Raw genomic sequence first — 16,779 nt, 5'->3', positions numbered from 1 at the left:
TGCCAAAAAGGAAACAAAATACGAAGCTGCATCTGCGAATAAACGTAATTTGTATTTTCTTTGAAAGAAAGAGTGTATCAACATTTTACTCCTACTCCTTGTAGGGCTTTGTATTACACAAAACAAATCAAATTACGAAACTACAGATTCTTATTATTGAAAAAATAATGCATTTGTTGGTAGATTTTACTGTATTAAATGCAAATTTATTTTGAAAATGACAACCTACAGTCTATTCGAGACAATATCCGCATTTTCCGAATCTGACATACCTTGTTTGCACGTTGCTCCCCACCAGCCAGCTTCACAACCGTGCTGGCACAGTCCATTATTCGTTGAACAGCTATTGTTGCCGTTGAAACACACGCCACACGTTTCATTACATCCGTGGCCGTAGGCTCCTTTATTGCATTCTAAAGGGAACAAATTATTTCACATTAGTTTAGGATAAACACTATTCTTACTTTTTTTTAAAGGAGTGCTATATAAGTAATTTTCCTTCTCATCCGTGTAGAGTATGTTCTTGCGGAAAATGTTTAAATTCTGCAACTCGCTGCCCTTGTTACCAATACCTACAAAAGATAATGAATACCAGGAAATATACTTGTGTGATGTACAGATCTACTTTGAATATGACAACGTACAGAATGTTTGAGAGTACAGCCGTATTGTTCGATGGAATGTGACATATCCGGTTAGAAGTTCTGCGCAGTCATCCACCTTCACATCTCACCTCACATTCTGCAAAAAAGCGTTGAACAGCTGTTGCTGCCGCTAAACGACATGCCACATGGTTTATTAAAATTGTATTATCTAAAAATGATGTTACATATTTCTTTCCATTTATGATACTGTATATGAGTATACGGCTATGGAATCCGACTGCTCCTATCTCCTATGTAGTACGCCGTATGCTCTTGCGTCGCATCCTTAGAGGAAACAATATATTTCACAGCATTTTAGGATAAACAAACTGAGTATTTCCCTTGAAAGTAAGTCACCAGGAACATTGTATTTCCCATCCATGTGGAGTATTTTCTTGCGGAATAAAGCTAATATTTAAATTCCAGAAACTCATTGCCGTTGTTAATAATATCCAAATATCGCATTGCAAACAATATAATAGTAGCATGTACATATGTTACTTTAATAATGACAACTTACAGATTGTTCGAAATTACAATTCTATTTTCCAATGGGATGTGACATGCCCTGTTTACAAGTTCCTCCCTGCCACCCAGCTTCACAACCGACCTTGCAATGTCCATCAATACTTGAACAGCTGTTGTTGCCACTAAAACACATTCCACAGGTTTCATTACACCCGTACCCATATGCTCCTTTATGGCACACTATACGAAAATGAAACACAAAGTCACATTTTGTCATTAACACATATTGTGAATTCCTTTAAAAGAGGATGTATGTGTTCTGTAACTTCTCATCAGATTATGTCCTTGTGCAAACAATATTTAATTTCTGAAAATCCAGATTCTTTATTGAAAGCGGTCGTTCCAATATAATACATTTCGGGCATTATACTGGAGTTTTGTGCAGATTTATTTTGATAATCACAACTTACAATTTGTTATTCTAATGGAATACACAACGCATGGTTTACAAGTACTCCCCGCTATCCAGCTTTCCAAACGACCTGTCAACGTCCACCTGTAACTGAATATTTGTTGTTGCCGCTAAAACACATGCCACAAGTTTAATTAGACTTGTTGCTACATGTCCGTTTTTCACATGCCAAAAAGGAAACAAAATACGAAACTGCATCTGCGAATAAACGTAATTTGTATTTTCTTTGAAAGAAAGAGTGTATCAAAATTTTACTCCTACTCCTTGTAGGGCTTTGTGTTACACAAAACAAATCAAATTACGAAACTACAGATTCTTATTATTGAAAAAATAATGCATTTGTTGGTAGATTATAGTGTATTAAATGCAAATTTATTTTGAAAATGACAACCTACAGTCTATTCGAGACAATATCCGCATTTTCCGAATCTGACATACCTTGTTTGCACGTTGCTCCCCACCAGCCAGCTTCACAACCGTGCTGGCACAGTCCATTATTCGTTGAACAGCTATTGTTGCCGTTGAAACACACGCCACACGTTTCATTACATCCGTGTCCGTAGGCTCCTTTATTTCATTCTAAAGGGAACAAATTATTTCACATTAGTTTAGGATAAACACTATTCTTACTTTTTTTAAAGGAGTGCTATATAAGTAATTTTCCTTCTCATCCGTGTAGAGTATGTTCTTGCGGAAAATGTTTAAATTCTGCAACTCGCTGCCTTTGTTACCAATACCTACAAAAGATAATGAATACCAGGAAATATACTTGTATGATGTACAGATCTACTTTGAATATGACAACGTACAGAATGTTTGAAAGTACAGCCGTATTTTCCTATGGAATGTGACATATCAGGGTTACAAGTTCTGCGCAGTCATCCACCTTCACATCTCACCTCACATTCTGCAAAAAAAAAGCGTTGAACAGCTGTTGTTGCCGCTAAACGACATGCCACATGGTTTATTAAAATTGTATTATCTAAAATTGATGTTATATATTTCTTTCCATTTAGGATACTGTATATGAGTATATGGCTATGGAATCCGACTGCTCCTATCTCCTATGTCGTACGACGTATGCTCTTGCATCGCATCCTTAGAGGAAACAATATATTTCACAGCATTTTAGGATAAACAAACTGTTAGTATTTCCCTTGAAAGAAAGTCGCCAGGAACATTGTATTTCCCACCCATGTGGAGTATTTTTTGCGGAATAAAGCAACTATTTAAATTTCAGAAACTCGTTGCCTTTGTTAATAATATCCAAATATCGTATTGCAAACAATATAATAGTAGTTTGTACATATGTTACTTTAATAATGACAACTTACGGATTGTTCGAAATTACAATTCTATTTTCCAATGGGATGTGACATACCCTTTTTACAAGTTCCTCCCTGCCATCCAGCTTCGCAACCGTGCTTGCACTCTCCGTCATTCACAGAGCAGCTGTTGTTGCCACTAAAACACATGCCACATGTTTCATTACATCCGTAGCCGTATTTTCCTATCCCGCAAGCTAACAAAAATAAGAAAATTATAGGATAGTCACAATTTGTAATTTACCTTGAATGAAAGGCTATACGGACGTTATAACTTTTGATACCAGCTTCATATTTTCTAGCGAAAATAATATTTAAATTCCAAAAATCCAGATACGTTGTTGAACGTAACCTTACAGAATAACTATATTCCTTAGATCATATTACCAGTATTATTTTTAAAAGGAAACCTCCTTGACACTTTATAAGGAAAGCAGTCTATTACTAAGCGTCGTAGTTCATTTTAACGAATGAGATTGTTCATTCTATAAATGTAAAATGAAGTTGTTGCCCCTCTATAGGTAAATCGTGTTCTCACATAAACCTATTTGAATTTTTCTAATATATATGTCTTCTACTTTCTCGTCCCAAAAAATGTAGACATTAGTATGCAAATTTCCTGCATATCAAGACAATATGGTGAATATTAAAACAATTAGCGTTATTCTCACTATATAACATGCCTGATAATTTTCATTTAATTGAATGTTTTGTAAGACAAAACTAATAAAATTAGAAAAAAATTCAAACATATTAACATATTTTAGGAAATTAAGGGTCATTAAGCTTATTTGAATCATTATAAATGCTTTCAGTATTTAATAAAAGTTCTGAAAAGTGGCACTGAAACCAGATACCGTTTCACACAACGAAGATATTAGCTAATATTTCCTGAAATATACCGATGAGAGATTACAATTATGCTTACTTGTATAAGAATTCCTATACATACATAGCGTGACGTTTTACGATATTTAACGAACGATTTTCACAAAAAAGTAACACCAATAAAAAAGACGCCTATGTTCCAGGAATAAAAATTCTGGGAAACAGTATCAAACTACCAAACCCTAAAGCTTGTTTCAACGTATAGCTGTATCTGCAGATAGGAATGCGACATTCCTAGTTAGCTTGTTCCTCCCCGCACATAGCTTCACAGTCATATTGGTATAGTTCAGCTGATGTTGAACAACTGTTATTGATGGTCAAACCCATGACACATATTTTGTTCCTTCAGTAGCCGTATGTTCCTTTATCACATTCTAACGGATTGATTATTCACATCAGATATTTGTCACAAGTTCCTTTCATCTTTCCACATTTTGAACAATGATCTAATAAAGCTATAATAACAATTCGAATAGATAAGAAAATAAAATAAGTTCCTTTGGAATATTTCATAAATGGTTTGGAGCATAGTGTAAGTTATGTACCTCTCCTTATCGTGCTTTATGATTACCATCAAACTGCACTTTTTTTAATAGCGCAAACAGTAATAGCCTTTTACCTTAATTTCAGGTGTAATCATTCTCAATAATACAGGTAGGGGTTTTCTTTATTTCGTAACTTCTGGCAACCATGATTAATTCTCATTTTCATTAGATTGTTTTAGTTTGCCTCATCAAGAAAACGATATATTTCTAGTAGTTCATATTAAATATAATCAGGTTTAACAACGACACCTTAAAGATTAATTAAAAATTAGTTGATTTATTAAGGCTTCAAATGGTCTTTTCAATGCTTCATTCGCATAGAGCTTTATTGATCAATGAAATCGTTGTTGTTTCCATAGCATAGCATATAATTCCTAAAATTCGTATCATTCAATGTGTTTTGTCAAAGATGGTGTGCATTGCTTAAGATACTTCCATTTATTCGCGTCTTTACCCCATTATTATCTTAAGAACATTTACATTCAACTGAGCTACTTTTAAATAGTGCTTCAGATACATTTTCTTATAAAAACCACCAAGGCTGAATTCCTTTAACTATTTTCATCTAAGAACCATCAAGGCTGAATTCCTTTAAGCATTTTTATCTAAACACCATCAAGCTGGAACTCCTTTAAGCACCTTTTAGCTTGTAGCTAAAACATACAAAGAACTATGCACTAATCAATGTGAGGAGAAATGTATTTTCCAACATGGATGTTATAACGCTAATATACTTTGCTTTACGCCAAAATTATCTTGAAAGTATTTTCCACTTGTTATTTTGTTTTAATTTACTAGTTTTCTGGAATCACCGGTAAGTAGAAATAACTTAGGAAAGCTTCACTTCAATAAGACATACCGTCTTTACATGTTATGCCACTCCATCCTCTCTCACATCCCTCTGTACAATGTCCGGTTGTACTATTACAGCTAACGTTGCCGTTAAGACAGTTTCCACACGTTTCATTGCATCCATCGCCAAATTTTCCTTTCTGGCACTCTAAGAAAAAGAGTTTCTATCATAGATATTTCAAGGTTTAAATATATCGACCAATGTGTATCAATACGTGACGAAATGTTAATAATACAACTGCCTGTCCAGTGAAATGGCAACATTCAACTGATGTACCTCTCCGGAAACAGGCTCCTAAATTTCAGTTATAGCATCATAATCGAGAAAAGGATGCTGTATCGAGTTAAGTTTAAATATTTAAAGGATCATATATATGTATATTCAGAACTGTATATGATTATATATATATATATATATATATATATATATATATATATATATATATATATATATATATATATATGTACATATATATGTGTGTGTGTGTGTATGTGTGTGTTTGTGTGTGTGTGTGTGTGTGAGAGAGAGAGAGAGAGAGTATGTGAATATCACGATACTTCATCCTGTAAGACGTAAATACAGAATATAATCCGAGTTGAAACCTTTTGCGTTGAGGATGATATCGTTCCATGTTGGTAGCTTAAGATGTAGTATTTAGTTTTATTTTAAGATGTTGATGCCTTGGAAGTTTTGTAACTTTTTGCAGCATCATGAAAAGTATAATTAAAACAATTCGTTGAGGCATAAAAGAACATGTCCGATGGAGACTAAACGAAAGATCAGTATGCAAAGTATATACTGTTATTTAGAAAACTGTATTTTAATCAAAATCTATGATAAAGCAACACAAATCTTCTCCCATTTCCACGCATCAATCACTACTACCCTATATGATACTAACAACTAGCAGCGAATATTATAGTTTAAAAAAAGAAATGTTTTTCTATTATTTTCTCAATATGGAATGTTGGCTGCATATGCTTATTTATCTTTTCCTCAGTTTTAGGATTATTCGCTTTGTCAAAATATGACTATAATATATGTATGTACTGGTAACTTCCTGTCACTCCTAACTGCGTACATAATTCGATGTAAAGTTACTATCGTTTTTGCTTTTCTTGTAAGATTGTCCCGTGTGAACCCAATCAATCTATCTCGTGATGTGTATCTTTCATTCAGACGCGCACATACGCAATTTCACTTGAAGCGTATGATTAGAAATTTATATCATTGCCCAATTATTTTCTCACCTCTTCTGTAGAGATAGCAAGCATGCATCACTTCTATTACACGCTAAATTCAAATTCTTACTTCGGGAATTTACGGATATATATTGTCACTTTCACATTTAAATCTTTCATCGACCCCGTATGTCAATGTCTTATAATAATAACGAGAGGAAATATTAGACAAGTGTAGAAATACTAATCGTGCTTCAGAAAGTACACGACACTTTGAAAATGCATTTTACATGTTCAGACGATATGATACTTTAATTGTCCAAAAATTCCTTTATAGTGTCTAATCAGCATAAAAGAAAGCTTATTAGATTTAATCATGCTCCTCGTGAATAACATATCCGAGTTATGGCAAGGAAATTCGGAACAAACATTTTTAACTATGGACGGATAGTCGATATTTATCAAGAATGTGTAGTACATGGACTATTAACTCGAAAGAGAATTTGAAAATTTTACCATATTTTCAAGCTGAGATACTATGACACGTTCCATTAATTTACTTTCGAGGATGTGGTAATTATCAATGTTCTTTCTAAATCAAGTCAACAATAATCAGTTTGCATCAATGCTTTTTAACGCGTCCTTTAAAATAGATGGTACATTGCAATTCTTTTGATACCTCAATGTATTAATTATATCCATCTTAAACCACCTCAGATATAACAAAAGCGGTTCGGTCAAAAAAGTGCTATTTTCTCCATTATAAATAAACATAAGAGCATTCAAAATGAAGTGAAGAGTGATGCTGGCACAACGTTTGTGTTCGGAACATTTTTGGTCCGGCTTGTTTGCGAATTGATTGAAGTTTTCCACAGGAATGACTCACATCTACATCAAGTGAAAATATTTATAAATAGGGACTTGAAAAACAATAACTCATTCATTCATTCATTCCCTGAAATCCATTTGTTATCAGAGTTTATAGCCGTATTGAGACATGATTCGAGAGGAGTTCTTTATTTAAATTACTCATGGAATTACTAAGACCTCATTGACTTTGTATTATCGCATTACTTTTAATATATTGTAAATTCGTTCGGACTCATTATGTATTGCATTAGAGTAGTACATCAGAACAATCAAGATTATTGTAAATCACTGAACTATTCTTTAATGTTGGACTTGTGATAAGACACTTATAATTATTTGGGATTGTAGATAATTAAGTAATTTGTTCATTTTACTTAAATTGTTGGTTTCGCTTATTTCTGTTCCTTAATTATGACCTAGAGTCGTAGTAATAAGTTACGGGCATCAATGTTTGGCAAACATTGTACACCGAATTCTATCTTCAATGTGTATATGATTACTAAGCTTTGGGGTTTCACCTTTGCACTAAAGACGAAGTTTTAATAAAATGTAGCCTCTATATACCCCGCATATATCTTATGTGATGCTGGACCCAGAAGATACAGAAAGTGATAATTATTTTCTAGCTGATCTAATACCTAATTTCCAGCTTGTAATTAGTCTTGCTTCTTTAAATTTAATTTGTATATAGCATGTCACATTACTGGGTCAAGACAACCTGATTTTCTTCTCCTTATAATCTGAAAACATTAAAAACCTAAATGTTGCAAAAAAATACAAGCCTCTTTTGTGGAGGAATACAAAATCGGACATTAAATCACATCTACATTCAATAAGTTACATTTTCATTGAAATGGATTATTCGAACAACGAGGAACGGAATACAAAGCATTAGGTGTATTGTCATTCCATTATCAATAAAGGTATAATTTTGTACATATCTATGACAATACACTTACCACCATCGACGACGACCTCACATATAGTAAGAATGTCCTTGTTCTGTCGTATCACTGATACAAACCGGGCTAAAGAATCATTAACTCTAAATGTGTGTGGATTTTTGACTGGCTGTACTTCTACTAGCGGTCCATTCAAAGTCCATGGCTTCGTAGCATTGCCGATGAATACCTGGAAACCGGAAAGCTGATCATCTAAAGTAGAAATAGTCCTTTTATAATAATTATTCAGATGTTATTTCAATGTATATGGTTATTTTAACACGTATAAGCATAGGCGAAGTTGAGTTATATGCAAATGTTTCGTTTCATGACATTTTTTCACTGCTTATACATATAATTAATATAGGTATTTGAGACGGTAGAATCGTCTATGAGACAAGTAACATGCATACCCATGTCTTCACAAAGAGTGTGTATATATATTGTTTCACTGTTTGTTATCTTCATTTATTATGATTTAAATATATTTATTGATGCATACAAATTGGCAAAGATATATTGGAATTATGCTATTACCCATTCAATATGGCAAATTAGGTTATGTAAAACTACTAAATGAATGTCGGTACTTGCTTACGTTCGCCTTAATTTTAGGGCTTAATATGATGTTTGTTAATGATTTGTTAAAATAGTCATTGAAACGAGAGAAGATCCTCATGCATTTTATTAACGAAGGAAACTTACTACCACTTCTTTTATAAACCATGATGGTCTTTACAATAATCAGGAAGCCAATATCAACCTCCCATGTATGGTTTCGCGGAAACTCTTGTGTTGCACTACAGGTCTTGGATACATCAGGATCTTTTCCATCTGTATTACCATCTACAGCCTTATCAGCCGTCCAATTGAAATCGTTCCAGTTCAATGTTGACGACTGACGAGCAGATTTATTCAGAGCGAAATTCTTGAAACCTAAGGCAAACAACATGACCCGTTATTGGTACAATTGAAGAGAAATGCATACATACATACATAGATACCTACCTACCTACCTACCTACCTACCTACCTACCTACATACATACATACATACATACATACATACATACTAGTGCGACTTGATGGACTTATAATAAGTAATGGGAAAGAATGGGAACATAAAAGATTTGTAAAATTCGAAAACAATTTATTTCCCTAGAATAAAGCCAAAACGTACAATAAGGATCCTACTGTATTGAGAATTAAATCGCACATAATCATAGAATTTCTAAAACAAGTCCTAATATTTAAAGTTCTGAATAAGCTTTAGTGATATTCGAAAATAAATCTTAAGCTAGAAGTGTTTATGTGCCTGTGGTGACCTGTGTTGTAGTGATGTGTCAACAGTCTTTTGATGAATTAGAATAATAGAATCCACGAATATATCCAGATTTAAATTTCACTATGAATCCAAATCTCTTTTTCAAGAATGTTATTTTTGATAAATTCGTATTTCCAGAGAATAGTCAATTGGATAAAAATAATTTGAATAAATAAAATCCGACCCAAATAAAAAAATGGGGACAAGAATAAACCCACTGATTCGATCAGATTTTAAAGTACGAGTAATTATTGTTTCCAAGGAACAAGATTACATAGTCTTCTTCATGATCTCAAGGCACAATTAGCATTTTGTACCAATAACTATTACCTAATGACATTTTCATTCTGGAAGGTTCCAAATGTTTACAAGAAAAAATCCTTGTTATCAGCAGAAGGTTTGATACTTACACATAACGGTCGTTTACATTTGTAGAATGTCTACAATCACATTATTTGACTTGATTTTTTTGTCTGAGGTCAACCTGCCCTGATTTGTGTCATTGTCTTGTTACAGATTATATTTTGGTTTCTTGTTTCCTTCAAATTATTCTACCAGTTGACGCCATTGCTAATCGTTTCTTTATAAGTAAGTATCATGTCTCCAGTATAAATGTTTCTTACATTTTAATGGGTCTTATTCTCATAGATATTAACTGCTCTTGTATCGTTGTCAAAATGAGAAAATTGATTTTGAACTTGTGCATATAAACGAAAATACACAATGAGCGATTTGGCTTGCATACAACCGTAAATGAACCTGCGATATAAGGCAAGCTTAAAATCAAGATTTCCTTGTCAGTTAAAAGACATGAAAGACTGCTAAGTTAGATTATATTCAGTAAACTTGTTGTTTCATAAATAAAATCCAAGCTTTCGTTCGGTCAAACAGGGAAACGTCATTCGGAACAAAACGTTTCTGGAGGTAACTTCCCTTAAACAAGAAATGCTCATCTTTTTCTGAGATTTGGACTAGAAACATACATGGTCACCGGAACATGAACATTTATTAATGGCTGTCGCTTACATGTATTGACAACTAAATCTTCATTTAAGTTAGGCTGGATCCGTGCTACAAATATATGCATAGTGATGAACATGTGGTAATAAATTCATTATCATGACGACGCCAAGTATATTTTGGAAGTGTAGCGCAAGTAAGAAGTATCGACATTTGAAGTTATCATCATATAATAAAGACACCTCTCTACAGATAAATACCTTTATACAAACAGTCAAAAGTAATGACAAATTAATACTAGTTGTCAGCAACCATACAATTATGTGGCAGGGGTGTTATATACATATCCTCAAATTTTGTCGTAATGTATGTGCGCACGTGGGACAACCCATCAACAAAGAACATGGACTTTAGCGAGTCTACATTGTTTCTCTTGTCATCGACACAGAACCATATTCCTCATTGGTGTCTTATTCTTTCATCAGTATTTAAAAAATACTAATTAATACTTATGCGATGAAGACTTTTGAACTGATGCATATATATGACATGTTACTAATATATGATAAGTGGACCAAAATGAAAATTAAACACAATATTGATGACCATAAAACTGATTCAAATTAACATATTTAATCAATCCCAAACATAATATTTTGCCAATTGTTTTAAAACAATACATGTAACAGTTGTGCATTTGTCCGTGCGTGCGTTCATGTAACGACGGTTACACGTGAGTTTTTGCACGCTGCTTATTCAATACAATCATGCAAAAGAACGGAATATTTGCATGGATGAATAGACGGGCAAGCCATTAACTGGTAGGGTGGCTGCCTGGGATTATTTCATGACTTCGATAACTACTTATGGGCTGAGTCAACAAGGACAAAATATACCTTACATGTAATTGAATTGAGTATGCTTCAGTTCCATAAAGCAAAAAATACTTCTGCAAAGTAACAATCATGAATTATGACCGAAATTCTAAATTATCGTAATTGTGCATAATTTAGTACAGATAATTTTGCAGTACATTCTGTCGTGGTCAGCATGACACGTACATTTAACCTGTCGGACAGAATCACAATAAATTGCTGTCTGCAAGGGATGGGGTCTGCTATGTTGGAGCATGATATTAATTGTATATATAGTCCATTTAATAAAAGTCCTACATATATGCCGTTGTAGGCTTAAGTTTATGGAATGCGAGGGTTATGAAAAAGCCGGAGAACATCTTGGGCTAATTGAAATGGGTTTCATTAAATAATACTTTCTATAATAGCTATTAATAAAGGAGGACTAGAGCGGAACATTCTAACTTCGATTGGAGTGTTATATTTTTTGGTGGTTTGAGAAAGCAATTCTGACTAGATAAGCTAAACAAAAGGATGTGTTTCCCAAACAAAATTCATGGCGGCTTTAAAGTAGTCTCCCTCGCGATAGTAGACAATCTGAGGCAAGCTTAATTTATCAACCGGAAATAAATATTTCTTGTTGCATTGTCCATGGGAAATATGCCGGAAAGGAGGACACAAAAAGAGAGAATTTCAGCTACATTGTAAGACATAGTCTCACTAAAAGACAGGATTATTCTGAATTGCATATAGTATGGTCATTGATGTATGTTTGCAATTATTTATTTAACTAATTATCCTTGAATTCAGAAGTTAATTGTTTACGTGCATTTTCTCTTGAATATCATACGATTCATTGATTACATGCAAAAGTTAAGATTACCTCATTCAGATGTAATAGAAATCATGCATTATAAGGATTTCATGCATTCTTCTGGTACTAATTGTGCGAAATAAATTATCTGTTTTAATTTATTTGTATCATGTATGCTGAAAACTGATTTTTCTATGTCTTGAGATGTATGTCATGAATTGCTAATTAACAAGGCATTGTAGTAAAGACAAGGAGTGAGGTCCATTAACTCATTTGTGTAATAAAGTTGTGAATTCTTTTCAACCGAGAATTGACGGTGTTGGTATTAGGAACGTGTGCCGACAGACATTGCGCAGTCAATAATTTATAGCCAGAGTGGGGTCTGGTGGTTTATTTAAGCAGTCTAATTATGTAATGATTCTCTGCTAGGAATACGGGTAGTGGCAAGCAAGGAGATTAGTAATTGATAGTACGATTGTATATCAGAATGAATTTGAGAACTGACCAAAGCTTAGTTCTGTTGAATTAGGATAGACGATATCTCACGTAAAAGAGAGCAGGGATATTAATTGATCCTGAACAAGAAATACCTCACACGTATTTAGTTGGGCATTATATTTTTGTTTGAAGGAAACACTACCTCGATACCTGTATTGCACAGTGGAAGAGAGAGCAGTCTACAAACAAAACGGTTGACGACCCGAAGAGGCTGGAGAGAGACAGACAGACAGAGACAGACAGTGACAGACAGACAGACAGAGACAGAGACAGAGTGAAACAGAGAGAGAGAGAGAGAGAGAGAGAGAGAAGAAGAAGAAATACAGCAACTCTGACCTATCACCGACAGTGATTTGGCAATACTGGAAGCAACCCAATTTGAGTTTAATCAGTTACTCGATTATATAATGAAAATTGTGTGATTGGTGTATCAGAACGGCTTATTAAACTTCGCATAAATTTTGTGGCTGTTTCTAAGAGAAGTGAATCATTGAAATGCCATGTTCAATTTCATTTTATTTACTAATTTATTGGATTGTTATATTTTACATAAGGGGAATCTTGTTGTTCAATTCTATATCTCTGTTCAGATCTCTATTTTTCCAGCCATTAAATTCATGTTTAATATATTGTTTACTCGATCAGTGTAATAACACCGTGATCGATCACCTGCTAAATATCGATTTTGCGATAATCGACCACAAAAACATTTGTGGAAAGTGTAAAAGAAATACTTTCAACACCCTGAAATAGCAAGAGCCGCCTATTTATTGAAACATCAGTGACATTACTACAGGTAGTGAAATTATTACTGCATTTGTATGGGAAATAATGAACGAGTTTTTGGATGGAATACTGGACGACCATGGGAGTGCAGTATATCCTTCAGACAAAACGAGTTCATATTTTCCCATACATTGCAGTAACCTTTTCATGATATGCTCATTTTCTTATTCTACCTAAGGCTTAAGTATATAAACAAAATACACTACACGAAACAAAGTAAATGAATGAATGCCGTATTCCAAACTAAATATACAAGCGTAGATTCATCACCAAACAACAACAACATTATTAAGGCGCACATAACTCCGCCCAGATAAATTTGAACTTAGTCGCGCGGTCGGCATAACTTTCGAAAGAAAATGGCGTGTCTAGTTAAAATTGAAATTTGCAGTCATATTGTGAATGAATGTGAATTGCAATAACTTTTCCATTTGTTCTGGAATGAATATATTTTGGTATTTTGTTTCGATTCTACGAAAGTTCGTGATTTTCGACTGGATTCATCTGTGCAAATTTTACATGAAATACAGCGGATTAAAACAACGTGGAGAAGCAAGTTTACATCTGCTCGTGTGTTTGTTCTGTCATTGACTATTTGAAATCATAATGTGGGGAAAATATGATGTGTTTCAATTGCAATTATAAAAAAGACGCTATTGAAATTAATGTTTATTTCATTTTGAGGTCGTGTAGTATTCCATCCAAAAAACTCGTTCATATTTTCCAATACTAATGCAGTAACCTATAATTACAGTACAATTTCGAAATGTATAATCAAGCTTGAGAACTCATGACATGGCTCATGTAATTGGAGTTGCAGAACTAATAAAGTACATTTTGAGGAAATTCTGATGTAAAACTGTAAGTATATTTTTTCCATTCTTATTACCAGCTAAAGGAGACAGTTTATGCCTTTACAGCTTTCATGCTATTTGTAGGTACCGAGCAATTTTATGAAATCTGGTGTCTAACGTAAAATCTGAAAAAATGTATCACAATGTTAACCTGGAATTTAGCAAATCAGTTGGTATGTTGCAGTCCACGAAACATCTGCTATAGTTCATTCGGACACAAATTTAATCAACCAAAACGTACTTCGCCTACTATGCGAATGTACATGATTTGTTTGCAAAGTAGTTCCTAATATATTATTGGGCACACGTGTCCTGCGTGTGGGTGCAATATGAAGGTGTCCAATATCGTAAAATACTGAACGATTCTGATAATGTAATGTTAACCGAGAAAATAATGAGTATATAATAATACTCATTTCTGAACATGCACTCGCCAATGCATCAGAGTAGACGGGTTACATTTTATAATGAAGACCGATTAGTAAATAATAATAATAATAATAATAATAATAATAATAATAATAATAATAATAATTTTCACAGCTGTTTTGCTCCATGCTATATGTATATGACATGGGATGGAAACTAGATATATGAAGATAACAATTGATTGCCAGATTCATGAATTTCATGTTTAATGTGGATAATATAATTCGTTCGTTTTGCATTCACCGTCAATATACTGTTATTGGATGTCAGACTCTGGTTACACTTGTGCTAATGCGATCAATATTCACTAATATTCACTAATATATTTTACTACAGTCTATCATGTCAATGCGAAATTACGTGTTTGACAAGAACAAGAGGGGTTTCTTTAAGCTCTACTTTTAAATAAACACACATCCGCTTAATGCTGAATGCAACACAAATTCAATATCATTTAACATTTACAAATTATTTGCCACTTTATTCAGTAAAGAAAAGGACCCGCATGTTGATTTTTAAAAAGGATGTTGGCAAAGGTGACCATTCCATGTTGATCACTTGTAATTGTGCCTATATATGTCACGTGATCCAATCATGTGGAGCTTGAGTCTCGTACGGATAGAATTGTGCTAAGAGCTGAAATGGGGACAAAACACCAGCCATACATACTAATCCTTTTATTGCAGAAACAAATCCAGCGGAGTGTATTTATTCAGGCACCGATCAATACACATACTGCGAACTAATGTGTTTTCGATCTGTAACCAGATCTCAGCGTGTTTTCCATCTGAACTATTCTGTCTTTAAATCCTCGCTATATGTATTTTATGCCCGTAACTGTCTGTGATTTTCCATTTCTACCAACACAGTCTCAAACTCATCCGCACTATTATTTCATCCTATATTGAAACGGAATACAGTTTACCGGTTGCATTCAGACTGCTTTGTGTTGCCTCAAGCAATTAGGAATAGACGCGTATTCGTCCAAATAGTCGCATCGAAAATAATTTCCTAGCACCACCAGAGATACCAGTTAATATCGATATAGCGCGGACAATAATACTGATTGGTGCACCTACAATGGCTAATGTTGTCGTGATTCCAGTCACACCAAGATCAACAGTTGCAGCTGCAGCAAGACCGCGGCTGAAGCAAGACCTAACTTGCACGTTTGTATTCTCGATCGGTGAGGTTCACTTGGCAATCTCATTTTGCAGCTGTTTTTCTGCTTCGATTATTATTATTCACGCCTGTAAGAATGAGGCTCTGCCATTGTTATTCAATTAGTAATAAAACAAAGCACCCTACATTGGGTCACAGATTTAGCTACCGGATCGTCATCAATATCTCATTACTCACTGTTATTGCTATTTGTTAGAGCAATGCTGCAGTAAATTACATTAAACCTCGATGTAATATTCAATATTATTAACTGTTGAATAAATGTTTAGATCAACCGGTATTGTGTCAGCATAGGTATCCTGTGATTACTGTTATTAGAGTGAGACTCGTAATCCACTGGTTACAGTTTCGATTTTCATCCATACGAGCTAGGGTCGATTGCCTAGGTGTGTCATTGGCAGTTCGCTTAGATCCTACTTTTGTCTCTGCATATTATTGCCAATACTGTGTTGAAAGAAGCAATAAAAACCAAGACGAAAACAAGAATCTTGAAAACATAAGTAGATAAATAAACAAATTCTACTGATGCTGTACTGATTGTGTATTATTAGTTGTAATCATTAATTACTGATATTTATATATGCATCACTCGGTATATGCATGATACATTATCCAAGGGTTGATATGTATATGACCAATGTCTTATGAATGACCAAAACAACACTCGCTACAAATGGAAACACTTTTTTAAGATGTTATGATTGTTTATCGGATGCAAGTTTTAGAGACAATATACACCTTGGTTGTTAATTGTAAATAACCTCCTTAAGATCAGTAAAATTATTTGCTACCTGTTTAACGCTTGCAAACTCTATGTGTGTTTTCGTCAGACTCATCAAAGAAAGCAAAAGAACGTGGCTTCTAATGGAAATGCGAATAAATGATAAGCGGT

At 33.9% G+C, this 16,779-nt stretch overlaps 1 protein-coding gene across 4 annotated transcripts in view; it reads right to left on the bottom strand.

Moving 5' to 3' along the window:
* LOC149796716 (uncharacterized) overlaps window positions 1-16,779 on the bottom strand; it is an 81,934-nt gene that overhangs the window by 29,400 nt on the left and 35,755 nt on the right. For 3 of the 4 annotated variants that reach the window (XM_089961353.1, XM_089961354.1, XM_089961352.1), the window contains exons 2-6: window positions 8,893-9,123; window positions 8,206-8,400; window positions 5,202-5,342; window positions 2,966-3,106; window positions 273-413 (exon numbers count right to left, since the gene is read on the bottom strand). In XM_089961353.1, coding sequence (XP_089817479.1) covers window positions 273-413; window positions 2,966-3,106; window positions 5,202-5,342; window positions 8,206-8,400; window positions 8,893-9,123 — 849 coding nt within the window. The remainder of the gene's footprint in view (window positions 1-272; window positions 414-2,965; window positions 3,107-5,201; window positions 5,343-8,205; window positions 8,401-8,892; window positions 9,124-16,779) is intronic. The other variant, XM_089961355.1, reaches the window with a different exon arrangement.

Source organism: Sinohyriopsis cumingii, chromosome 6 (genome assembly GCF_028554795.1).
Source record: "Sinohyriopsis cumingii isolate HCF-2022 chromosome 6, ASM2855479v2, whole genome shotgun sequence".
In the NCBI taxonomy this organism is placed as follows: Eukaryota; Metazoa; Mollusca; class Bivalvia; order Unionida; family Unionidae; genus Sinohyriopsis; species Sinohyriopsis cumingii.
This window is presented reverse-complemented; position numbering and strand designations above follow the sequence as displayed.